This window comes from Etheostoma cragini, chromosome 17, assembly GCF_013103735.1.
Source record: "Etheostoma cragini isolate CJK2018 chromosome 17, CSU_Ecrag_1.0, whole genome shotgun sequence".
NCBI lineage: Eukaryota > Metazoa > Chordata > Actinopteri > Perciformes > Percidae > Etheostoma > Etheostoma cragini.
Window position 1 is genome coordinate 6,743,005 of NC_048423.1, and position 27,953 is coordinate 6,770,957.

Here is a 27,953-nt window from a genome sequence, read left to right on the forward strand (position 1 = left end):
TTGGACCAGTCTTGAAAATGGTACACACCGCCACCATGTACAGTTTAGGCTGCAGCGTGAGTTTTACGCGGGTAAGAATAATAAAGAAGATTAATATGGAAGAATATCCTTAAAAAAACAACAGGGTTCCGCAGCCCTGCTGTGTGAACCGCGTAGCTTTGCTACCACGATTCCCAGCCCATGGACCCCTATAATAATAATGTAATAGGACTTATATCGCCTATTTAAAATAATGTGTTTTTGTAATGTATTTGGATAGGAGCCTTGGTTATATGCGTATTGAGTAAAACATATGTAGCCTACTCACATAACCTCTGCATATAGCCTAGAAATACAAGTGTGTAAAGCATATTAAACATAAGCCTGTATGTAGGTGTGTGAGTGATTTTGCCCGAAAACCGACCGGCTGCGTACGTGCGCGCAGATAAACACGAGGGTGCGAATCATATAATAGGAAAGGATAGAGAAGGAGGGGGAGAAGGGAGGAGGCGGTCAGAGCTGCGCATCTGTACAGGCAGCTAGAGAGGAGAGGGATAAGGAGAGAGACGAACGGGACGGACAAGATGAGGACCGCGGCAGCTGAACGAATTGACATTGGGATGGAAAAAGGAGGACGAGAGGACACCACCGAGGAAGACCGATGAGGCATGAAAGAGAAGGCTCAGCAGACGTGCTGTTTCGCCCCAACATGGAGGCGTAGCGGCAGTAGCATGCATTAGAAGAGATAATTTCATTGTAGCCTAGCAGCAGCAGCAGCAGCAGCATCCTTCCATCCAACCTGAGCGGAGAGGAGGAGAGATGGTCTCCCAGGTTGTGCAGACCCTGCGTCAGGGAGTCTGGGCATCCGTGACCGGAGGCTGGTACCACGACCCGGACCAGAACAAATTCAACAACTCCTGCCACCTCTATCTGTGGATATTTCTCCTGATGTTGCCCCTGTCCCTTCATCTGGTGAGTTTTATGAGGGAACATGACGTTCAAGGCCGCGGAGGGGGTGTGAGGGGCTCACGGTACCAGGTAACGTTTTTTTTTCATGCGCGCTTTTATCCTTTCTCGGATAAACGCGCCGTAGTGGCTCTGCAAGAGTCTAACATCCCTCATTGTATGGTTGCCACTGAGGGAAATACTAGGTTAGTGAACACAGCCCTGTCGCAGTGTTTTCCCTGCATGCAGTGACGGAACGCAAGTCTGCTCCTGGATGTGGCAGTGGTAGAGCCACGAGGCGTGGAACTGTGGTTCCCAAACATTTTCATGTGATTGCCATCGCCTAGGTGCAACGCAAGCTGCAATACTCCTAGTAATAACCTCCTGACTGACGAACTTCAATCGGGGATTTGATACGACCTTATGTGGCGGTACATCTATGTGAAGGAAGAAAGCCTCTGTTTAAAAATAGTCACATATCAGAATGCTGGTATGAGTAGAAGGGAAGAGTTGCTGCTATACAGTAGGTCAAACACTTTGGCCTTAGCTGTAAGGTAAAATGAAGATAAGGTACTGAAAGGGTGACCTCTTAATGGTCTGATGGCAGACCAATGGCAGCTTTTCTGTTATTGTGTGTGAATAAAAAACGTCAACTCTGTCTCATGTTCTCAATAGAACAGAGGTTTATCAACTACCAGTTTTATCCAGATTAGATTATCATATCACAGATTATGTGATGTGGTTGCTCCCCACATCCCTGCTCTCCAGTCTGAATACATTAAACCAGGTCTAATTTGTAGGTGGTTGATAACCCCAAAGTGATGAATGAGAGTCAGGGAGGTAAAATTACAGATTCTGATGTGAGAGGAAAAGCTTAGACATTTCAAAGATTTACCACCATCGTTAAAATGTTGTTGACGACAGTGTGAAAACACCCACTATATCCCCAGCAAAAACAACACAAGCTTTCTGGGTGAGATGGTTCAAATGTCAAGTTTATTCAAATGAGTTCTTTTGATTCACTGAGCCTGTAATATCCTACATTTGTGATATTGTGAACTGTGTGGCTTTACCTTATGCAGAATTTCACCTACGTACAGTAAGATGAGAAAAGATCCTTCAGCGTGGAACATTAAATCAAACACGGGTCTGGTGGAGGCAGGAGACCCTGGAGATGTTGAATTGATGATGAATCTCCTCTTCTCTCCACAGGCCCTACCCCCTACCACCATGGCTTTAAGCATCTACTGCACCTCCATCACCGTCTTCTTCATCCTCATCAAACTGGCCAACTATCGACTGCACCTGATGTTTGACGAGGGCGAAGCGGTGGTCCGCAGCAGTCTCTCTGATCTCAGTAAGGCTCCGGAGAAGAAAAGTAATGCCTCAGACTCCTGCCTGCCTGCCAGCATCAGGTAAACCCACACAGATACATGGTCTGTCATCCTGACTAAGTGATCTATCTAAAGTAGCTGTTCAACACATATCTTTGCTACTTGTGCCTCAAGCTGCTCCACTGCCAGGGTAGTCATTACAAGATCTAGGCCACAGGGCTAAATCCCTAATGATACAACTTAATTATTAACATTACATTTTACATTTAGGGCTGAGATCTACTTTTATAATAATGCCCCTATTACCAAGTATAACTGAGTGTCTTGCCAAGCTTGACATCCTCTTTTTACAATTTACTAGTCTCCTATTTCTCTCTCTGTATGTCTTTTTTACTTATTATCTCAGTCCTTTCTTTCTTTGCGATCAGATTGGTTTAGTGATCCAGTGTCTCAAAGAGGGCTATAGACTCTTTCCACTTCATTTTAAAGTCTCAGTACACCTTTGGTGAATGAGCGAGCTAATGAGGGGAGGTCAATGACCTTCACTCCGCTCTGACACACCTAATCTTCACAGAGACTAATAAAAGAAAATCTATTACTTCCTGTTCCCTGAATGACTTTATTTCTTTTCATTTCACTTCCTGTGGAGAGATAAAACAGCAGATCCAGACAGAAGTATTTTTTACTTCCTCACTGATAAGGAAGGTCTGAGGATTTCTTCTAAAACTGACATATTGATGTATGGACTGACATAGACTACCCATCTTGCTGCCTCTTTATCTTCATTATTTAATTTCTCCCCCCTGTCTCTTGTTTTTGTCTAATAGAAAGAGCAGTACAGTTCCTGACAGTGTTGCCATGACAATGTTGGCTCGGAAACGTACCAGTCCGGTGATCCAGGTGACAGTGAAACAGACTGAAACCGACCCGGGACTGATTGGGGTGGTGAGTGACATTTACAAGACAGACTCCTGAGAATATGAATGTACAGTACAGAAAATACTGTGTTGATCTACATCATGTTCTAATGTTATTCATGTGTTTCTGAATTCTCCTCCATATACAGGACTGTTGGAAGTCAGAAGAGGGAAAGTCTGTGGAAGGTGATAATCTTTATCTGGGTTTGACTGAGATACAGATGGGTAACTATTGAAGGAGAAATCGGAATAGATTAGCAGAGTAACGTAACAAATGCAGATGCTTCCGTACAAGCCACGAGGCGATCTGTAGCAGAGCTGAGACGCTGAGGCTTCTTAATGGGGCAGGTCTCAGTATTTCTGCTAATTCATCAGTCTGGCTTGGGTTAATAAATCTGACTGCAGTCTAAAAACTCTTTCCCTTTATATTACTGGTCAAGGAGCCCTGAAGTTCTGGCTTCTCGTGGTGCACCAATACCTTACTAAGACACTTCCTTTAACACACACACACGCATACACCAATTCCCCTGTATATGTTTAACTCATATTTGTACAATATTGTGGAATATAACAAATCTTATCTAAATGTAGAGTCATAATTGTGTAGCCATATTTTAAGCCCAGTGAAATTGGTTTCTTGTGTAATGTGAGTATTAATGTGTTTTGCTAAAATGAGGGAATACAAAGAATGAGTAGCAGAGCTGTAGTAAGGTTCACCTTTGATTCAAATTAGCTGAGGTGAATTTGTAAATGATCTGGCTCTAGATCAGAGGCAATGACTTCAGAACTAAAACAGAAATGCAATGATAATAGAAACTCATGATAACACTATGTGGTGGCTTCTGACTGACCAAATAATATAATAATATAATAATATAATAATAATATGAACTGAATATCGGAACACGTTTTGTGCAGTTTTATTCTGAAACAGTGGAGTCAACAGAAATAGGGAAGTCCTTCTCCACGTTCTGATTTCAAACATTGATACACGCTGCTGATGTCCACTGTCATTTGTTAGTCAGTATGGCTGCCGACATTCCTTATGGCTTGCAGAAATATTACCATCAGCCTGACATCAAGGTACAAATGATTGATACATGAAAAAGGTTTTATCGATTTCTACAAAGGTGACCTCCTAGTGAATGCTAAAAATGCCACTGAAAATATGACGTGATGACATAAAGTGAAAGTATACACTTATAGATTGAAGACAACATTTAAACCCTGGTTATCATCACCTAATCTCTAGTTATTGTAACTATTGAGGCCTTGCATGCCAGTGAGTTCTGTCGTCAGAATCAATCTGTCCTGGGAGCCAACTCTGTTCCTCTTCCCTAATGCACTCGATGGCTCCTTAGACAATGTGGATTGACAACTTCCTTTTCTGCAAACACATCGTTGTTGTAAATATGCTCAGACAAGCACGGAACTAGCAGTCAGCCAACAAGACCAGCTGACTGCATCCAGTAAATGCATGACCTAATGCACTAGTGATTAGTGAGAACAATGTTAGCCTTTTGAAAAAGATATATAAACGCTGTAGTATAACGCATCAGACAACTGCACAATTGTAACAAAACATATCTGTTTTTAATAGCAGTAGGATTGGTCCCTCTTCTGCGTTTCATTTTATTGAAATTGGAAGACATTTACATGTCACTGGCAAATACCGCTGGAGACAGTAGTGTTGTTTTTTGGTTCCTCACTGCAGCCAAATAAGATACTATAAAATGTCCATGGCAGGAATTTTATGATTAGATCAATTTTGATTATTATTACACTTTAAATCAACAGTTTAAATGTGCATTTAATTTTATTCCAGGACAGAGTGAGAGTGCAGCAGACGAGAGGCCTGTGGAGGGAAGCATGCATCCGAGCCCTTCTCCAGATGACCTCTCCAGTCCCAATCCAGACCAGGCCACCCCCCTGCTGCAGGCCCAGCAGAGGCCCCCGTCCCGAGCTGAAAGGGAAGATGCGATGGGGACAGGGAAGATGGATGCAGAAATAATTGAAAATGTGGCATTAAAAGAAGAAATGGACATTCAGAGGTCAACAGGAACTGCCAGAGAGCAGGAAAGAACAACAGAAGAAGACTCAGAGCAGGACAGAACAACTGAGAAAGACTCAGAGCAAGACAGAAAAGAAGAATGTGAATATAAAGAGACTGCAGACAGGGAAACAGCTGATGAAGGTTTGCCTCCCTCTAAGGGAAGTGAAGATGAGAGTGAGGAGGAGAGTGAGGGGCAAAAAGAGACCCCTGATGCCAACAATAACTCACTGGAGACTTCCCAGGACTGCCAGGATGATTCCATCGACATCCCAGAATGTCCTGCACAGATAGGCCTCATAGATATAGGAACAGGAGTAAGTTGTTATGTTACGGAGGTTTAAATTGAAAGCAGTGAAACTATCATTGCATTGTGATTATTGTTCACATCTTTGGTAGAAACCCATTTTTTGTCATCATCTCTTTTCTCTCAGGTTGAGACAGTGGAGGAGACATACTGTTCAGATGAGATTGAAGTAGTTCTGGTTGACACCTCTGGCCCCGGGCCGGTGTCGGCTCACCTGGTGGACAGCGACACAGTCAAAATCATCATCACTATGAGCTGTGACGCTCAGACTGCTGCTCAACTGGAGGAGAATGTCAAGCAGAGCCTTCTGGAGAATGCACAGGTAAGAATCATTTTGAAAACCAGTTTAAATGTTCTTCATGAAATACTTCTAACCCCCTTAACATCCAGTTTTTCCCATTACATAAGACTATGTAAAGTGTGCAATAATTGTCTACATCTACTGCTAAATCCAGATGTCAGTGTCCTGTCCTGATGTTTAAGCTCATGTCTCCTTGACTGATGCTCATAGTAAGATTGTTACTTACTGTAAATGAGATAAGTTAAGAAATAAGTGTTGGTACCTTTGGAGAATAATGTGTGTCTAAATGTGTGTGTGTGTGTGTGTGTGTGTGTCCTTCAAGGCTCAGAAGGATGCAGGAGAGTGTCACATCAAGATCCCCGTCATCACCTTTGACTCCCCAGAGAAGGAGAAGCAGGAGGTGGAGGAGGGAGAAGAAGCAGTTGGATCGGAGGACGACCTCACCCCGAAACAGCAACAGACAGCAAGCCAGAGTGAAGAGTTTCACCTGTGTAGAGAAACCACCACTTCTGAATCCACCACACTGGAGTGCCCAGATCCAGACCAGGAACATCTTGGTCTGCAGCTGACTGATGACAGTACACCGAGCCAGCAGCTGACAAATGATAACAGCTCCTCAGGTATCGATGTCCACTCCCACCACGATGACACAGATCCTCTGGATCCTAACGTGGATTCACAGGGTTTCCTGCGTCTGCCGCCAGCTTTGGGCCGCTACGGGCCCGGGGGAAGGACTCACATCCGCGGGCTGAGCATGGACAGTGGGAAAGATGCCGTGCTGCTTTCAGACCGCTCACATAACACAGTATGTTGGCACTTTAGCTCTGTTTCTATTTCTAGTTATCTATCTCCATCGATCTGTCCATTCATACAGACAAACATTGTCTCTTTATCAGAACACCATGACCAGTTCCAAGTCAGATCTGGAAGCAAAGGAGGGCCAGATTCCCAACGAAACCAACTTTTTGGAGTTTGTTTCCTTGTTGGGGTCCCTCAGTACCAGAGGGGGAGGTGCTAGCACACAGGAAGATGAAGGGCCAGAACACAAAGAGCACATGGGAGCTGCAGAGGAAGGTGAATCTTGGCATGAGGGTGTGTTCCTTTACTTCCTCCTTTATCTACATGTTTCATAACTGCAATAATATACTACTGTTGCTCTTGGTGCATGGTCCTATCAGCTATATAAGTTTACAGATCCATACTAATACTATACTGCTCTACTGTAGACAGTGGGGATTCTAGACCAATTCAAATGGAGGGGCAAGACCGGGGCCACATGCGATTTTGGGGGTGTCTTACATACCACCAACCCTCCATAGATTTGGTTCTACATTATACTGACAATACACATTGTATAACAATAAACATAGTTAAGACATACAGGTTACCAAATAATAAGCATTAGTTAACCTGCATTCTATCACTGCACAGGAATAATATCCCCAGTTAGGGGGTTCAGTGGTGGGTCGAGGCTTAATATTATGGGGGAAATGCCCCCCCCCCAAGCTGAAAGACTAGCTGGCTTTACATTCACCTCTATAAAAAACAAATTTGTCATATTTTAAAAAATAATTTCCATTGGATTTGCTTGCAGAGAATCTGAGTATGACTTCCAGACAAGATGAGACGATAACAGAGACCAACACGGACAACAAACCAGAGAGACCCAAACCACCAACCAGTCTGCTTACCAACACACTACAGGCTATACCACCCACACACATCCCAATCGTCTCTCCTGACAGGTACATATGCCTCTCCACCCACATGCTTCAATAAAAATATGCACACAGCTGAATTCAGTCATCCACCCAGGATCTCCAGTTGATTGTGTTTTCTGTCTACAGTCCACAGACAGACAGAGAGAAGGATCCAGACTATGACTCCCTGCCTTCACAAACCTCTCAGTCAGAGAGCTCGATGTTGCAGGTTATCTGCAGACCAGAGGCTACCAACAAAGAAGACGCCTACACCTTCCATACTGTACACAGTAAGTAGCCTTTCTTGAATACGTAACACTTATGTTTGTAGTGTTTACATAATGTTTCCATTAGTTCCTGGAAATGTAATGTTTTTTGGTGCCAGAAGCAAACTAGAACGAGTCACATGCACCTGGTCCCTGATCAGTTTTAAGAGTTTATTTGTGCTGGGACTGTCTTGTAATATTTTGATCTTTTTAACTAATACACAGTATGTGCGGAAGGCTTTTCCATCTGATGGTTTCACTTTTAAAACAGCTCAAATGAAGATTATATTACATTCTTCTGGAATGGCTCCAAGATGTTCTAATGTTTAGCTGTTCAGTCACAGATGCCTGTATGTAGTGCTAAAAAAAAACAAATAACATAGTTAGCTACTTATCAGCTGGTTATCAGTTAGTCTGACAGGTTGTATGTATGTATGTTTGTCTCAACAGGAGACAGGCCTCGTAAGCTGTATGCAGAGAGAGCTCTTAACCTGCCGCTAGGAGCAGAGCTCATCACTGGCAATATGTGGTACTGCTTCCCCCTCTTCCTTGTCTCTTACTTTACCAGCAACACATGCTCTACCATTTTTCATCCTGTTTTTGCTTTTCCTGCTCTGTACCTGCATGTTCGCTTCCACTGCCTCCGTGTACTTAACTTTATCTTACTTTTTCCATCTCTTTCTAAACTATCACCACTGCCTACGTAATCAAGTTTATTCAACAGATTGACATCAGTCTGTTTTTGTGTGTGTGTGTGTCTTCAGTGACCTACTGTCAACTTCTTCCAACTCGGAGTGCCAGGACGGCATGGTGGGCAGTCACACTGACTGCCCATTCCAGCGACGCATCATCCCTGCGCACAGGCTTCGGCCACGAAGGACTCACCCGGAGATATTCCAGGTTTCCATCTGCTTTTACTTTCTCGTTTTTGTTCTTCATACCAATGATTTACTTAACCTGATTTGCTAAGACAGGACTTGTTCATGAAACTATGACTATGATGTTGGGGGTCAAAGATGTTATTTAAAGGTACCCACTGGGCCTTTGACCCACGCATGCTGGTTACATGATGCCTAGTCCTCCATATAGTTTCATGCTGTTGCATTATGCACGGAGAAATGCAGCCAACAAAGGGGGTGAACAAGAAGGCTGCTAAAAAGCAAGCATAGGTGTAATCTCGCAAATCTCTCTCGTGTGTGATGATGATGCGTCGAAAAAATTCCCCAGGGTACGTTTCAACTAGATAATTAATGAAGAGTTAATGAAAGACTTAACAAATGGATCCTACAAATATGATATGAAATACAATTGTCAAATTAAAAAAAGATCCATAAATAACAATTTATGACTTCATTATTTAACTATTTAATTAACTTTAAACTATTGCCAATAAACAAACAATAAATCAATAAACATAGAATTAAACATAGATTAATTCTACATAAACAACAACACTGTCAGTAGCCTACAGTTTAAAAAATGCAGGTTCAAAACAAGGAAATTAAAATGCTGATTCCTTTTGAAATTCACATTTGTACTCGTTAACAGTTGAGTTAATTGGCCGTGTCACCAGAGAAAGACATAGATGATAATTAAAAAACTGGTAAATCAGATTTGTGTTTTCTCTTTGTCAAACAGTAGGACTGAAAAAATTCATTGCTCCAGTTTTAAACAAATGATCACTCCTGAATCAGTGTACATCACTGCTAGATGCAGACCAGTTTAACAACACACACTCTCTGCTGCATCATTACCGCACCACTGTGTTTCTGTGTTTGTGTGTGTGTGTGTGTGTGTGTGTGTGTGTGTGTGTTTTGTACACTGTGAAAATTGTGTTGTTCTGTCTCCTTACAATGATCCTGACTGTGTTTTGAATTATCCTACATGGGAAATCATGTATTTAGAAAACATAATTTGCATCCTTGCGTTATTATTACAGTTGCTGCGGGTATAAATTATTTGTGTTTGTGTGCATGCGTGCGTCAGGAAGAGGATTCTTTGGATGAGTCCTCAGAGACGTCCACTCAGGAGAAACCAACCAGGAAGATTTATTACAAACTCAAACTGTTGCCGGGGAAGTGGATCAACATTTTATATGACCGACTCACGCTGCTTGCCCTTTTGGACAGGTAATAAACCAAAAACCCCCGCCTTCAAACTCATTCCACTGTTTGGAAGTCTGGAAATCCAACCTCATAATCATTTTTCAGCAAGGAAAATAGTACTCTGAAAATAGTATTAGATTTTAGAGCAACAAGAATAACAGTTACTGTATGTGTATCTTACCTTTCCATCACTATCACTTCATTGTTGGTAATTTCTTGTGACATTTTTCCAGTTGATGCTCCTCCATGAGGATATACTGTATGTGTAGTAAGCTGCTGAATGTATCACTGTAAGCTCTGTATGCCTCTGTAATGTATGTGATGTTTTTGTGTAGAAACCAGGACGTTCTGGAGAATCTAGTTGCGGTCTTCATGGCCTTTCTGGTTTCTTTCCTGGGTTTTTTACTCCTCAACCACGGCTGCTTCAAAGACTTCTGGGTCTTCCAGTTCTGCCTGGTTATCGCCAGCTGCCAGTATTCCCTACTGAAAGTAAGAAAAAATCTTAATACAAGCCATGCCATTTAATCATTGCATTGAGTGGTTTACCGGGATCTTTACCAAGTGTGTGATGTTATTGTGATGATCTAAGGAAAACCATTTCACTATAATAAAACCAACTTGCATTGAGGAATGAATGTTAATAATATTTTCATGTTAATTTACAAATGGTGATTCAATATTTGCTACTGTGGTTTTGTTTTCCAGAGTGTTCAACCAGATGCAGCTTCACCAACACATGTGAGTTCAATATTAATTTCTTATTAAATCTCTGAGGATATCTTAAAGTAGAAGTAGAGTAAAGAAAAAACAAACTTCTAGAAAACAGGATTTTTTGTTGCATTATAAATACCAATATTTGAGAAACTTAAATACATCCATGTTCCAATCTGGGGGTTAGTTTCAACTTGTGACGGCTGTTGTTCTTTATTGATGCATGTTGGCATATCATTTCCATATTAATAATGTTACTGTGTTTTGACTGATGCACCAGCAATGTGACCGCAGAGGACATTGCTCTTTGGAGCTCTCTTAGTTGTGTCATGACTCATGTTGCTTTATAAAAGTGCAAGACATATGGCTGTTCAACCTAATATGAACCTCTGTGTTGGTAATTGTGATTAAATCAGATGTTGGCATTATCTTGCATAGTCTAGCAGTTAATAACATCGTAACCTGTGCTTGTTCATGTGTGTGTCTCCAGGGTCACAACCAGCTGGTGGCCTACAGCCGGGCAGCCTACTTCTGCATCTTCTGTGCTCTTATCTGGCTGCTGGAGCAACTGCTGAGGAGGAAAGACCTGCCTGTCTCCACCCTGTACGGAGTCACCATCGTCTGTCATGATGCACTGGGCTTCTTACGTGACCTGCTAGTGGGTAGGGATACATGAAATGTAACAGCAGAGACAAATTATACAACTATTTGTTTTATTTCTTGTTTAAAACAGTATTTCTTCCTTGACAGGTACTAAGAATTTTCTTTTGTTTTATTCATAAAACAGGTTTTACCTACTGCTTCCCAATCACCTTCCTAGTGGGCCTATTTCCTCAGGTCAACACCTTCACCATCTACCTGCTGGAGCAGATTGACATGCACTTTTTTGGAGGGACAGGTTGGTGAAACTTTTTAATTGATTGATTTCAGTAATGCTTGTGTTGTTGAATCCAGATCCATTGTAAGGTTCTGGTTCGATACCAGCATGTGCAATCTGTGTAATTTGCATTAAATGTTGCAAATGCATTTTCAGGCCCCTTTAGTAAAGGTGAATCTTCTCAGTGATTTAAAAACTATAAAACTAAGACTACCTACCGTACATGGTTAGCTTTTTGACTCATTGCTTAATACACCTGCATATATTTTCATCCTTGTGTGTCTTAGCTGCTACGAGTCTCATCTCTGCAGTCTACAGCATCCTACGCAGTCTGATTGCTCTGTCTCTGCTCTACGGTTTCTGCTTCGGAGCTCTCAAGGTACAAAATCATCTGGATATCAAACAAAACAGAGCATAGGTAGGAGATGTGAATATAGAAATTAAAGAAGACAGGGAGTTCAGTTATAAATAGCATGTGGCCAGGCAGTTTCAGTGATGGAACTAAGTAGAGCTGCAGAACAATATCTTTGTATTGTCCTTCATCCTTCAAAAGGGAAGACGCATTTAAACAGAACATCTAAAAGCAGCAGACTCTGACTTTGAAGGTACATGATTGTATGATTCACAAAAGTGTATGTGTGTATATTTGTGTGTGGTTACAGGAGCCGTGGGATGAGCAGCACACCCCAGCTCTGTTCTCTGGTTTCTGTGGTCTTTTGGTTGTCTTTTCCTACCACCTCAGCCGACAGAGCAGCGACCCCACCATGATACTGTGAGTGTCTGTGTTTGCATGCACACAGTGGCCTGGTTGCCATGCACATCGTTCTCAATAACCTGAAAATTAAAGATAGATTAGGCCCATGGAAAAGAGAGCTGAATTCATCAAAGAAATGAAGGCAGATGATTGATTGTGGTGAGTAATTTTCACCCAAAGCTGACTCTCATCTCATCCATAATGTCTCTTTTTAATAATTTTTATTTACAGATCTCTGGTCAAGTCAAAGATAATGCCCACTTTAGTGGAGAGTGAGGAAGAGGAGGAGGAGGAGGAGGAAGATATTGAAAGTAAAGACCCATTGCCAGAGAAACTGCAGAACTCTATGGTAACTAAAGATGATTATGTAGAAATAAACTGATGTAATGTGGTCTTGTTCTGTCAATTATTTTGGTAGTGGAAGATGCTGAGTAAGGGTTCAAATTATTCAGTTTTCAATTATCATCAGCAGATAAATAGTCATGAACACTATGCACCTGAGTTTTGGACTTCATAAATACTGTGTATGAGAGGGCAGAGTGTTTTAAACTCAGTGTTACAGGCAAGATAATAAAACAATGTTTTCTGTTGATCATTACGTGTGAATACAGGGAATTATGCATCTGAATAAAACAAGCCTCCTGCTGCCTTTAACAGTATTAATGGAGATTGTGAAGCTTTTAAGTCTTCTTGGGCTGCTGCGTCTTTGATCTCTGAAAATGACGGCTCAGAACGATTAGACAGAAGTAATCTCACACCTAAATGAGTCTGATTAACGAATGCATTTTCACTCAGTGTGGATTATTAAAGATTGCATCTTTTCCTCCCTCTTGTGCTCTGCAGAAGGAGATTCTACTATCGGATGTAGTCGTGTGCTCTGTTGCCTACATCCTAACCTTCGCCATCACTGCGAGTACTGTGTTTCTTTCTCTCAAGGTGAAATTCTCGATTGTTTCCTTCCTCTATACCGCTGATCATTTCTGTCTTTTACTTTTTATTCTGCTTGTTGCAGTTTGTAGAAATACCAACTCAAGTGTTTATTTGAATCATGTTTTTTTTTATACACACCAACTTGCATCCAGCCCTTTGTGACCATCGTGCTGTACGCTCTGGCGGGGACGGTGGGGTTTGTAACCCACTACCTGATCCCCCAGCTGAGGAAGCATCACCCTTGGTTGTGGATTTCTCATCCGGTTCTCAAGACCAAGGAGTACCACCAGTTTGAACCCAGAGGTCAGCATGCCTACTGGATATATACCAGAGTTGTCTGGTAATAATAAAGTATGTAATTACCTGGGTCGTAAAAAACAACCAGAGGGCACACACTAACGCCAAGGCCTTTCAGTTATCAAAGTTATCAAAATGTTTTATTTGATCACCAACATCACATCACCAACATTCACTGAAATGTTTTCAGTTTTAATTGAGATATTCTGTTTACTAATAGACAAACAAATGTATACCGCTAAAAACATAGCTTCATTGGCAGAAGTAAATAGGATAAAGCTTTTCTTTAAAATTTACCATCATTTCATCTATATTATAAGGTGTCAGTGAAAACGTTCCTTACAGAGTAGTGATTAAATATCAACAAAACATGTTTTTAGAAACCCTGAACTAGGTCACTCTAAACTCTAGAAAGCTGTGATTCTGATCTGCTTGTGGTATTTTTGTTATTCTTGCTTGTGTTACAGAAGACGCTGTGCTGATGTGGTTTGAGCGACTGTACGTGGGGCTGCTGTGCTTTGAGAAGTACGTGGTGTTCCCCGCCATCGTGCTGAGTGCCCTCACTAATGATGGCTTCGCCCTCAGTCACCGCAAGAAGCTGGGAATCCAGTGAGTGACAGGCAGTACGAGATTTCAGGCGGGATGACGTGGGGATACCATGTTAGCAACATAACCAAAATGCATGCCTCCCCCTCCCCCTCTCTGTCCCCTATTAGCAGAGACAGTACACGGGCAGAGGGGTTGTTTAGTTGAATATGTTCTGTATGTCTAATCTGCCTGACTAATTGATCCTTTATCTGAATGAGGTTTGTGCAAGCATCTATGGCCCCAACCTTTGCTCTAAAATATCAGTAGCATAAGAGTATTGATAAATCCAGGGCGCTGTCCGTGGTGCTGAAGTAGCAGCCAGATTCGTAATTGCAACTTTTTCTCTGAGTCCCGCCCTTGTGCCAGATTCTAAAGTGTTGTTTGTGCTGCCTCCAGCTGTGACGTTCTCCTGACGACAGTCGCTGGACTGAAACTCCTACGTTCATCCTTCTGTGACCCCAGCTTCCAATTCCTCACCCTGCTCTTCACACTCGTCTTTTTCCACTTTGACTGTCCACACGCCTCTGAGAGCTTCCTGCTGGATTTCTTCATTATGTCTATTGTTTTTCACAAGGTGAGAGGGTGTCTGTGTGTGTGTGTGTGTGTGTGTGTGTGTGTGTGTTGCACACCCTGTTAAATATTTTTGCTCTAACCTAATGTGATGTGTATGGGATTACATTGATGTGCATCATGGTCAAGTTGATGATCAAGTTTATCTAGGCTCTGGCACAAGACTGAACAGAAAAACATGTATTACAAACTTAAGGTGTGGAGTTTAAAAGAAGTGGGTGTTTACCTGTCATAGAGTGTCTAAGAAAAAGATGCCATTCAGTTGCATTATGGGATTTGTAGGACCCAGAATCTTGTCAGTTTGTCAGGATGTTTCGGTCTCTGCAACTTAAATTTCTCCCATTTTTTGTTTTATTCCATTTCTGTTGAGTATCTTAATTTAAAGGAAGTGCACTACCATATACCAGAGCAAAACACCTTTAAAAAGAAGGAGGTATGACGGTTATTAAAAAAAAAAAAAAGATGTGTGTTGATGTAGCACACATTTTTGACAGACAACTACGTTTTTTTTTTCTTCTTTTTTTTTAAAGATTACTTTTGGGGTATTTCCGGCTTTTATTTTGCTAGGACAGCTAGGGGGGAATGACATGCAGCAAAGGGCCATAGGTCAGAACCCGGGTCTGCTGTGTTGAGGAGTAAACCTCTATGTGTGCGCCCACCAAAGTCTTTTTTTTAGGAAGAGGTGAACTGAAATGTTACTGTTGGAAAACATGAAAAATGACATTTTCAACTGAACTGCCTTTTGTTTTGTGTTTTATCTGTGTGTAGTATAATTAATGTATTTTCTATCGCAGCACTTGCACAGAGGGAACTGTGATAGATTCTAATTCTGTATGCCTTTAACGCTGCCAGTGTTCTTTTAAAGTCTGTTTATAGGGGACTGACTGTGTGTTTATGTTTCTGTCCAGATGCGCGAGCTGTTGCTGAAGCTCCATTTCATTCTGGTTTACATCGCTCCCTGGCAGATTGCCTGGGGCAGCGCTTTCCATGCCTTTGCTCAGCCGTTTGCTGTGCCTCGTATCCTTTCTCTAAGACTTGTATGTGTGTCTGAGTGCATCAGTACCTGCTTTTCTTTCCTTTACTGGTGTGTGTGCGTGTTTAGACTCAGCCATGCTGCTGCTGCAGACTCTGCTCACCACCGTTTTCTACACCCCACTGGCTCCCTTCCTGGGAAGTGCCATCTTCATTTCCTCCTATCCTCGGCCCATTAAGTTCTGGGAGCGAAACTACAAGTAAGGCTTTTACAGAGTGAGGGAGGACTGAGTTTCTCAAACAACCTGGAGGTATCCAGACCTCCCAAACTATTAAAACCACATCAATGTCACTGTTGCACTGTGTGACACGTTCCTTCATTACCATAATCATGGGTGCTGTAGTTTTATTTGATTCAGTCTCACATACAACATCCTGCTGCTGTGAATACTCACTAGCAGATCCAAGTGTGTATTGATCCGTGGCTGGAAATAGTCCTAAAGAAATTTCATCCTGTTTGATTAACTTACTCAGCCTTTATAAAAGTAAGAAAATACACTTGTGAGCTGTTTTTAAAGAGTTACAGCTTCAGTAGAAATGAATGAGCTTGGCGCTAAGAACCACAAACAGGGTAGGGAAGTCGGAAAGTATTATGAAATTGGCTGGCTTTTGTATAATTTACTGTATACGTTTTAACAATAACATAAGCATTTTACATACTAAAGGAGAACTCAATCCCAACCTTTTGAGCTGAGCTAGACAAATTAGCAGATAGACACCCTCCTCCCCCTCTCTGTCTCTCTCTCTCACTCTGTCTCACTCACACTTACACAACACAACGCCTCTGTTCCCTTTTACTTATTGATGTGAGAGACTGTTTGTACTTCAGCTTGCAGAGAGCACTCCAGAAATACTGCTGCAGCTTTGCTGTGCAAACTTCAGTGATTTGACATTAAGCAACCTGTGATTATATTTAGACTTTGTCTAAATCTTTGTCTGTCTCGTGATATTACAATCACTGACAGCCTCATCTCTGCTGGATTGGGATCTAGGTGTTCCTGCAGTAGTTGTGCAGTTTGACAATGTGAACCTTAGCCAAACACCAAGACAACATTAAAACAAAAGAATAACACAAGGACAAGAACTGAAACCCCAGAACATAAAATATTATTACACATTTGTCTAATGGCTGTAGAGGTTTAACAACTGCAGTGATCTGTTTACTGCATTGAATAGTTCAAGATCTGTAAGAGAGTCTTTCTGAGAATGTTATAGAAGTAAAACAGTCCACAAATGATTCCAGAAAGCATGTCTAGATCAACTATTCTCTACCTTTTTTGAGGGAGCCGTTTTAAAATAAGTTTTGATGTGTAAGCTGTTGTCCCATCAGCCGCAACATTTTATTCACCCTATTTAACATGCCTTAAATATGGGAAAGCTTTGTCACTATAGCATAAATGATACCTTTTCACTTATGTTTTGGGCTTAACAATCTCAGTTTTAACTGTTTCTTGTCTCCCATATCTTGCAGCACAAAGCGTATTGACAACTCTAACAGCAGACTGGTGTCCCAAGTGGATAAAGAGACAGGTGTGTTTTTTTTTAACTAGGCTTACAGGATCTTACAGGTTGCATCTCTTTTTTATTTCTGTCCTCTCAAAGTCATATCTGAAAGATACATTTTGAACCTGTCGAATAAATTAGTTTTAGGTTTTGTTGTTGTTGTTATTATTTGCAGCCAAATGTTACCTCCTTTTTTGCACCCTCTTCTCACAGGATGTGATGATAGCAACCTAAACTCCATCTTTTACGAGTACCTGACTCGCTCGCTGCAGCATTCCCTTTGTGGCGACCTCATGCTGGGCCGATGGGGCAACTACAGCGCCGGAGACTGTTTCATTCTGGCTTCTGACTACCTCAATGCCCTGGTCCACCTTATCGAGATTGGCAACGGGTTGGTCACTTTTCAGCTGAGGGGTCTGGAGTTTAGAGGTACAGTTTGACCTCATTCACACCTCCCTTCCCTTCTCCATCTGTCTCTCTAAACGAAAGTTAACTCTTTGTCTTTAAAGGTATTTTTTTTTCTCATACACATACATGTAGCAAAATTCATTCTCTGAATTTAACCCATCAAGGGAGCATTGGGCAGCCATTTACAGCGCCCACGGACCAACTCCAGATCTGAGCCACTGCCTTCATCAAGGGCACTGACTAAAGAACCTAGTACATGTGTTTTGGATGGTGGGGGAAACCGGAGCACCCAGAGGAAAGCCACGCAAACATGGGGAGAACCTACAAAGTCCACACAGAAAGGCCTGGAAAAACCTGGATTTGAACCCAGAACCTTCTTGCTGTGAGGCCACACTGCTTAGCAGTGGGCAACCATACCTTACCTCCTTCTCTCTCCATCCCAGGTACATACTGCCAGCAGAGAGAGGTGGAAGCCATCACAGAGGGCGTGGAGGAAGACGATGCGTGCTGCTGCTGCGAGCCAGGTCATTTGCCCCACCTGCTGTCGTGCAATGCGGCCTTCAACCTGCGCTGGCTGGCCTGGGAGGTGACGGCCACCAAGTACCTGCTGGAGGGTTACAGCATCAGTGAGAACAATGCCGCCACAATGCTACAAGTGTACGATCTCCGAAAACTACTCATCACCTACTACCTAAAGGTATGTTTCATCATTGCAAATCTGTTTATGTTTGTACATTTTACAGAAGTTGTTGTGCAATTATATGACTGTAGTTAGTGTAAACAGTTTGCAAAAAGCTTTGCCTCTTTACTAAGTGACTGGGAAGCATATTGGTGTTTGTCATTTGTCCATCATAGGTACTGTATATTAAACTTTGTACTTTTTTTCAATTTTTTGAATATTGATACACAATGTTGTTGTCAAAATGAAAACAAAGTAGTTACTCACTCAAAGGAAAGTTTTTAAAGTTCTGGTCTGGAACATGAGTCTTATTTTGTAATCCTATTTGGTATTTTGTGTATTTCCACAAAACATCACTACTGAAAAGTTCCAACTGAAAATAAATGTAGTTGATCTTCGCAATAGATATTGCACTAAACAGTATTATTCGTATGAGCGTGTTGATGTTTTACTTTTTACACAATATTTATGAATTAGTTCTACTATCTCTTCTATTTTAGCATTCTGTCTGTCCTTCCCTCTCAGAGTATTATCTACTACCTGGTCCACTCTCCCAAATTGTCCACCTGGCTCAAAGATGCCACTGTCCAGGAGTCGCTGCTGTCCTACACCAAGTGGCACCACATTGAGCGTGACCCTCAGGTCTTTAGTGTGAAGATCGATGAAGACTACGTGCACTGCCTGCAGGGGGTGACGCGTGCCAGCTTCTGCAACGTCTACTTGGAGTGGATCCAGCACTGTGCGGGGAAGATGGAGACGGTACATCACTTAAAGATTATTCTATCAAACTTCATTATGGGTTAGAGCAGCCAGTGTTACAGCAACTTTTTTTCTCACTTGACGGATTTCTGGTTTAGTCTAAAAAAAATCTAAAAATAGTGAAAATTATCCATTTTAATCTCTCAGAGCACAAGTTGACATATTCAAATAGCTTGTGTGTTCTTACCAAGAGTCCAAAACACAAAACACTCCGTTTACTCTCATAGTAAACCAGCAAATATTCACATTTAACAAAATGGAGCCAGTGAATAACAAATACAGTTATGTTATTAAACAATCATGAAAATATTTCAATTTTTATTTCTGTTGATTGACTATTTCTTTAATTCAGTAAAGTGAAAGGAGTAAAAGGAAAGTTAAAGTTGCTTAACAGAGAAAATGTAACTGCAGTTAAAGTTGCAAACTCACACAACGCTTGATATAATTTTCCCATTAATGCAACAGGAACACAACATTTTTGAAGAATGTACATATACAGTATTTAGTATATACATATACATATACACATACATAAATATTGTATATTTTATGCCAGTCTTGTCATGTTTTCCCTTTTTTTGTGGTTTTGTCCAGCCTGTGGACAGTGATGAAGACTCACCTTTGGTGACTCTGTCTTACGCTCTCTCAGTCCTGGGGAGAAGATCCCTCGGAACGGCATCACACAACATGTCCAACAGGTACATTTTCTTCAAGTCAAAGAGCAACAAAAATAGATACATTCCCTGTAAGTACTCCCTGAATTGACTTGTGTGGGAAGATCATGGGGGCGCTTGCAATGGGGGTCCCATTGTGTCTGTATTTTTAATGCAGAAATTCTTTCAATGGATATAGTCTTTTTCAGGAGACAACCACAGGGACCCTGAGCACAATATAGCAATGCATACAATGAAAATGCAATACAGTCAATTAATCTAAAATTACTGTAAAATCTAGCATCAGTGAGAGTAGTGTTAGATATTTACCTGCAGTTTGACAGATAGACCATAAGGGGGCATTAGCAGCTAAACCTTCAAGCATACACAAACTTCAAACACATTTCTGTCACTGCACTCATGACTTTTTGTCTTTGTGTGGTTTATAGTCTAAAAATATTTCATAGTTTCATAATCCCCCCCTCCTCCTTCTCTCCCTCTCCCAATTTTTTTAAATCTATTTTCCCTACAAACCTCTGCCTTCCACAACAAAGTCTGGAATCCTTTCTGTACGGTTTCAACACCCTGTTTAAAGGCGACTTCCGCATCGCCACCAAAGACGAGTGGGTTTTTGCTGATCTTGACCTCCTGCAGAAGGTGGTAGCTCCTGCAGTCAGAATGAGCCTCAAACTGCATCAGGTAACGTGTGTTGTGCTTTTAAATGGCTGCTGATGTATCCCTGGGCTTGTGAACCGGTGTTAACTAATTCTACTCAGACGTTCGTGCATTTAAAACTTCAAATTTTTTCTTTTTCTAATAATATCTCTACAATGGCCATTTCTCATCCCTGGAGTAGACGTTTACCTAATATCTGATTGAAATTGTACAGTGCTTCATCATGCTTTTCCTGCCCTTTTAGGATCACTTCACCTGTCTGGAGGAGAACGAGGAGGCCTCTATATTGTACGAAGCCATCACAAACTACCGCAGCAGCCTGGTTATCTGCCACGAGAGCGACCCCGCATGGCGTAAGGCGGTGCTATCCAGCCGCGACACACTGCTCACACTGAGACACATGATCGATGACGGCACGGACGAGTATAAGATCATCATGCTGTACAAACGCCACCTCAGCTTCAAGGTCATCAAGGTAAGAAGTTGTCAGTGTCGGTTCCTTTTTCAGAGTTTGACAATGTTACGCAAAGTGAATGGATAATGTGAGATGGTGAAAAATGCTAGACATATTTATAGTGTGTATAAAGCATGACAACATCCTAACTCTTAAAAACTAAGGCAATGTTCTGAAATTCATCCGAGAGGTGTAGTACCAAACAACCGTCACATTCCCTTTTCTTTCTGTGTGGCTGAGCACAAATATCAACACAAATATTAAATGTGTTCAGAAGTGTGCTTTGTAATGTGAAACTGCAACCCATTTCAGCTGAATATATCAAGCTAGAAGGTTTGAACAGTGACTGAGTTGCAAGACAAAATGGGAATGAATGTGAAGCAGGGTGTGTCTCCTGAAAAGTGGTAACTTGCAAAGTTTTTTTTAACCCATTGCACAAAATGACCACAATAGTGCTTAATCAATATGTTTGACTCTGCAGTGCTAAGTGCTCAAATTTTCACTTAACTGTCTGTACTAAAACTTTATACTGTTCAACATTAAAGGACTAGTCCAACATTTTGGGAAATAAATACCACTCAAATATCTCTCACTAAATATGAAAGTACTTCCAGCAGCCAGATAACTTAGGTCAACACAACAATTGGAAACAGCTAACCTGGCTGTGTCCAAAGTCCACCTACGTCATCATATTTTAAAGTAGGTTGAGAAGCCGTAAGTAGTGTGGGATATCCCAGATGGTGTACACCAGTGTTTAGACTGCTACCATCGGGGTACCAGTCTAGACACTGGTGGTGATGGTAACAACTGAATGGCTGAGATCTAGATGAATGAAACGAGAAGCGAGCTCTGGTGAGCTCAGACCTGGGCGCTGGAAATGATGAACTTATGCTAAGCTTTAATTCTCCAACTGTCAAGCTGTTCCTTTAAGTACATTTTTATCGGTGTGGGTTTACATAGAGTTGTTGAGCAGTTTTTTTGACTCTGCAGTTACTTTGTTAAGTGCACTCATTTCCATCTAATCCTCTGCAACATTAAGTTTTAGCTATCAGGGATGGAAGGATGATGCTAAAAATAAAACATCCTCTCTTTTGGATGAAGCTGGTTCCAGGTTACACAGCATAGCACCTCTTACATACTTAGAATTTTCTTACATGCTATCATTAGCTATCCAAAGACCAGGTCATGCCATTGCCATTGTTTCTTTTTAGCCGATGGAGTATGATGATCTGGTGTCTCTCTGCAGATCAATAAGGAGTGTGTGCGAGGTCTGTGGGCAGGCCAGCAGCAGGAGTTGGTGTTTTTACGGAACCGAAACCCAGAACGCGGCAGCATCCAGAACTCGAAGCAGGCGCTGAGGAACATGGTGAACTCATCCTGCGACCAGCCACTGGGCTACCCCATGTATGTGTCTTTCACAGCCATGCTTAGACCAGATATGTCGAGCATGGATTTAACATCACAAGGTTTTAGGCTTGAATTGAACATTTTCATTAATGATGAATGTTGCTCACTTCACCTTTTGCAGGATGCATGTTTTTGGAATTTAAAAAATAGTTATTATCTTTAAAGTTTTATCTATGAGCAGGTGTCCCTTGTTGCTGATAGTATGACATTTATTGTATTATCTTTTAGGTATGTGTCACCTCTAACAACATCGTACGCGGGGACACACCGTACGCTCCGCAGCATCGGAGGAGGCGCTTTAAGCTTCGACGCCATTCGATCCTGGCTCTGCTCTAAATGGTTACGGTCGGTTTAAAAAAAAATACATTTGTGCATATTTAAAAACAGACATTATTTTCCCACCTCAGTCCAGAGTGCAGTCTCTTCTTTCTCCTGTACAGTTTTTCCATAACATCTGCAGTGGTTAGTTTATTTGTGACTGCTCTTCAGTTCAAAATCAAGTTTAAAAGCAATTCTCGTAAAAATTAGGAAAAGTCATGATAACCGACATTAAGAATGTTTTCTTTTTTTTTTTTATGAAGAGGGTGTGGGGTCCCACAACAAACAACATTAAGATGATGTGCAATGGACAATAACTCCATAAGTGCCACTTATTCAGCTGGTTGTATTTGGTGTAAATCCCTCTGGATAAGGGGCAAACTGCAGCGTAATGCTGAGAGAGTACTTCTCTGTGGATTTACCGATAGTTTAATTATTAGATTAGGGGAAGTCACTACTGGGTAGAGACGTCTTAATGCAGTTTTAAATACATACACAGGGACAGTGTAAGTGGATTGCATAATTGGAGGGCAGCCAAAAGCTTTGATTTATGTTGCTCCTCCCTTCCATCCTTCCCTGTATTCTCTCTTTTCTTTATTAATCACTCTTTTACACATTACCTTTAGCTTAGCTTAACGAATTGGCTCTGCTATAACCTCCGCAGGCCAGCTAATGGTGTGTTTGTGTGTGTGTTTGTGTGTGTGTGTGTGTGTCTGCATAGAGCATTCTTTGGTGCCCGCCAAAGAGTTTTCTGCCACTAGTCAATTCTTATCCACAGCTGCTTATTTTTTTATTTATTTTTTACACATGCAGCTTTTGCTGATAAGCAAGCTGCTGCATTGTTTTGACTGGACCTGAACGCTCGTCGTAAAGCTAGCATTAAGGATCTAAATTTTACCTTCTTTTTCCCCCTTGACGTAAATAAAGACATTTCCACCATAAATGTATCAGAATGCAGGAAATCATGTGTTTGAGACTTGCTCAAAACGACTCCCAGCTTAATGTATCCACCCAAAAGACCATTCTGAGCCAGGAAAAACTTTGAAGTGTGTCTGTCTTTGTATCTCTCTCTTAAGCTTCTTAGAGGCTAAATTTTCCTTCCAGATTAGATTAGCGTGTTAATCCTGTTTCATCAGCCTTAAATTAAAGGTGGTGTCTTGATGTCAGTAAGTAGCCTGGGAGCCGGGGAAATGGTCTGTGCCTCGTCAGCTAGAACACATTTAACTATTTGAAATGGATGACTGCCCTAGTGTGTGTTACATATGCTAGCACAGTTATGTAACATCTCTCTGAGCGAAGGTTTATGTGTGTGTGTGTGTGGTTAACCAGCTGGAATAGTCAAGCCTTGCTAAATTTTTGATGGACCTTTGCCAGTTTGTTTCCCTTGCACTGATGTGGACATGAATAAATAAATTAGAGTTGTGTGTGTTTGTGTTCTCCAGGGTGCGTAAGGACAACCTGACCAGCTGCAACAGTGGTGTGAACATGGAGGATGTGGACTGCGGTGCGGGTGGTTCATCCTCGCTGAGCAATAACCGCCCGTCCTCCGTCACGTCTAACAGCCTGAGCCTCTACCAGCACAGAGCCAGGACGACACACAGCCGCAGACACCACAACACCGGTACACACACACACACACACACTGACACACTCACAGTTCACTTGTGCAGAGAGGCTTTTGGTTCCCACAATTCTAAGTGGGCTGCCAGTTTTGGATATGAACAAGGGTAAATACACACAAACAACCACACACACCACAATGCAGAAACCCCATAATATATGCAGGGGTATCATAGTTGTGGGTGTATTTATTTGGTTCTGAATATTTTTCCATTTTTATTTATCTTAAAAATGAGTCTACATATTTTTTAAGGTTGAAATGACGCATTCTTCTAATAGACGCTAGCTTATATTTGCTAATGTTAGCAACGTTAAGATAGATATAGTTGTGTGACTGATTATATGTCTTTTCTCTACTTGTTCTACTGTTCTGTACTTGGTACATATGTACATTTAAGTTTGTTTTTCAATGTAGGTTTAATCATCATTTTTTTGCACTTTTAAATTTTTTCAATGGATAAATCAGCTGTTATTCTATATTTTTCTTAGTTTCAACAAATCCTATGACCAAAAACACCAAAACACCTAAACAAGTGCCTTCCTGCGGCTATTTTGCAGCGGCACCGTTTCTCTGCCCGGTGCTTAGCATCGCCCAAGACGATTATGATTGTTTGAAGAAATCCCAATAAACCAGAGAAAGTTTTTCTCTCATCCCAGAATGCTGTATGGACTAGCCAGACCCTCCTTTGCAGCGCTGTTAAGGAAGGTCTTGCAAAGCTAGACTAGATTGTACACTAAACACAATAAAAACATTGTGTTTGTTCAGTCAGTTTTTTTACCTCAAAGTATGTTTTTAATTTTTTATTCCAGATTATAAAAGTATGCAATTCTTTGTGTTCATGTTTTTTGATTCTGCAGCCAGGAGAGAGTACCGCAGTAGGTCAGTGCAGCCTCAGAGTCAGCGCCCCCCCGTCAGCAGCCAATCAGGACCCATTCTGGAGTCAGGCTCCAACCACGGGCTTGTCCAGCGTCTGTCCAACAGTCAGCTGTCCTTTAACACTTCCATAGCTTCTATATTCTCCCAGGTAATCACACACACAATGCTAATTATCCATTCTTGCTTTGGTGTGCCTTTACGAGGAGAATAAAGCGATAAAAGGATGTTTCTCTCTCCCTTCAGGTCCCTCGTCTCTCAGGAGCAGGTGGGATCAGCTCGCAGCTCCAGGCAGCACAGCATCAGCAGCGATCCAGCCAGGTACGAGATTATTACACTTCTATACATCCAAACCCTTACCTCAACACATGGTTGACAGATAAACAACTCATCACTGACAAATTTGATCATACTGCACTTCTTGGATGCACACACACACACACACACACACACAAACACACACACACACAAACACACAAACACACACAAAAAGGCATGTAAGAAATGATCAAAAATTATTATCACTAAAGAAAGACTTCAGGCACCACATAGAAATGGTAATTTTTCCATGGAATGAAAAAAAACTGAGTGCAACAAATTCAAATTAAAGAAGACCTAATGACCATGTACTTTGGACTTAAACCCTTGAACCCTCTTTAACATAAGTGTCCAGAACACATACAGTTCCTTTTACTTTAAATAACTATAAATGTAGTGCCTGTCTGAGACATGTACTGATGATGTTTTTAAGCTTAATAATAAAGGGAGTGATAACGAAGTGAAACGTGTAAACTAAAGTTGCCAATGTAGCAATAACAAGATTGTCATGCCACAGCAGCAATTCTGTATGATAAAGTAGTGTCACGTTTAGCATTAAAACTCCTGAATTACACTGCACTTGTGTTTGTGCCAACATTAACTAAGTTGATGTTATTTTTACTTACTTTAAAAACTCATCCAATAAACTATTTCCCAGCTTATGGCCAACGCGTCTGATCATAGTGTATTATCGACAAGTTATTCTTAGACACAGCTTGCTATCTCTGATAATTGTTGGTGCATGAGCATGTTTTGTGTTTTGTACTAACATGTACCACCTAAGGGTTTACTGTACACTACTCAATGCCTTTCCCTAGGTTTCCTCGTCTTCGTCTACTCTCAGCTTACTGTTTGGGAAGCGTAGTTTCTCCAGCGGCCTGGTTATCTCTGGGCTGTCTGCTGCTGAAGGGGGCAACACCACCGATACACAGTCCTCGTCCAGCGTCAACATCGCCATGGGACCCTCGCACAGGTCCAGCAGCAGAGCCACACAGGTAACTTAACAAATCAACAGGTGGACATGCAAAGTCCCTGCCTCTTTATACACAGGCTGCACCCTCCTCATACAGAATGTGGTCCTCTCATTACAACATGGCCTTTGTTCAGGCCAGCATGGGGATATACAGAACTTCAGAAAACGTGGCTCTCTGCCTTTAGTAAGTATCATGGACAGATTATCATGACATTGAACATAAGCACATTCATGCTTCCAAGTGAAATAACTCTGGGGAGCATGAAGCCAAAATGTCAGTGTTGCACACAACACTTCTGTAGCTCATAATCACATAGACAGAGGGGATGAACCCTCTGGACAAATTTACATTTCTTACTTACCACTGGTAAAAATATATTTATTTATTTTATTTGCACACACATAAGACTGCATGAAATCCACATTATGAAAAAATAGGGAATGTATATTTATATATATATATATATATATATAATTATATATATAATTATATATATAATTAGGGGGAAAAAACAATAACAGAAAAGAATGTGATGAAACAACAAAAATACAACAAAAAGCACACAAAATTAGCAGAAAACTAACGAGTAGACAACAATCCAGTTAAAACAAAGAAATGCATGAAACACTAAATGGGAAAAATAAATGTGATGACATTTTCTTTTTTTTAAATGTCCTAAAGATAAGGAGCTTTGATAACATTTACTTGGGCGTTCCATATCTGTACACCACAATAAATATTTCTCTAATGTGCCTGTTCCTTGCCTCCTTTCTTTCTCAGTGGACATCAGAGCCGTATGAAAGTATAGACGCAACATACTCTAATGCAGCCATCCCAGTGAAAGACAGCGTGCAGTTAGGTGACCGAAGCTGCAGCCAGGGATTAGACGAGACCCAGGAGGACTCAGCATCTGTCTCAAAAGCTCCAGAGGTGACGGATCAAAAGACTGTCTGAGAGAGAGAGAGAGATCACACACACACACACACACACACACACACACACACAAACACAGACACACTTATGAGAGTGCCCATACTTGTGCCCATATACAGAGAGGACTGTATGATAAGTTACACATATACTCAAACATACAGACAATTGTATGAGAGAGCACCCATGCACACAAACCTGACTCCTCTCCTGTCCTCAGCATGTGGTCTCACCTTTTTGTCTGAATGTAAACGAGTCTGAAAACATGATCTTGGATCCGATTGATGAAATAAAGACGTTTTTTAAATGAGGCTGCCTTTTCTTTCTACCTCTAGTAATGTCACCCATGTTTTCAATGTGTTATGATGGGAGGTTACACTCATGTTAGGACAATGCCTTGTTGTTACTTTGATTTCTCAAGGCACCATAGAAGCTGCAAAAATGCCAAACACCCCCATTTTACTTTAAATCACCCTGTTTAATTTGAAAAGATACAAAGCAAAAACCCTCCAAGGTACTTCCTGTCTAACAGAAAAGGCTGTATGTGTTTCCAGGAACTTTCCAGGATGATGCATATATATCATTTGAGGCCAGCATGTGATCCCTGAGACCATTTAGCCTTCAGTCAGCAATCTGAGCTCCACACTTCTGTGATGAGTAGGTTTACACTGTGGCTGACTGAAACTGAAAAAACAGATAGATATTTTAGAGGAATGTG

The 27,953-nt window shown here is 41.4% G+C and overlaps 1 protein-coding gene across 4 annotated transcripts; it reads left to right on the plus strand.

Moving 5' to 3' along the window:
- Positions 1-471: 471 nt before the first annotated feature.
- On the plus strand, positions 472-27,546 carry pcnx2 (pecanex 2). 4 transcript variants are annotated; one of them, XM_034897595.1, is made up of 40 exons: positions 472-951; positions 2,137-2,339; positions 3,086-3,203; positions 3,325-3,400; positions 5,001-5,542; positions 5,660-5,854; positions 6,156-6,638; positions 6,730-6,925; positions 7,428-7,578; positions 7,681-7,823; positions 8,250-8,328; positions 8,564-8,699; positions 9,786-9,928; positions 10,240-10,393; positions 10,610-10,642; positions 11,106-11,277; positions 11,403-11,513; positions 11,780-11,871; positions 12,155-12,264; positions 12,478-12,595; positions 13,090-13,182; positions 13,329-13,479; positions 13,941-14,082; positions 14,458-14,635; positions 15,540-15,648; positions 15,734-15,863; positions 17,135-17,193; positions 17,380-17,595; positions 18,018-18,271; positions 18,779-19,012; positions 19,607-19,710; positions 20,220-20,364; positions 20,585-20,815; positions 22,041-22,198; positions 22,430-22,546; positions 23,962-24,140; positions 24,998-25,164; positions 25,260-25,334; positions 26,150-26,326; positions 27,086-27,546. In XM_034897595.1, the coding sequence occupies exons 1-40, from the start codon at positions 799-801 to the stop codon at positions 27,257-27,259; spliced, it is 6,501 nt and encodes a 2,166-aa protein (XP_034753486.1). In that variant the 5' UTR covers positions 472-798; the 3' UTR covers positions 27,260-27,546. The 4 variants fall into 4 exon arrangements, with proteins under 4 accessions (XP_034753486.1, XP_034753487.1, XP_034753488.1 ...); XM_034897596.1 differs by having other exon boundaries at positions 22,430-22,540; XM_034897597.1 differs by having other exon boundaries at positions 6,730-6,907.
- Positions 27,547-27,953: the final 407 nt, after the last annotated feature.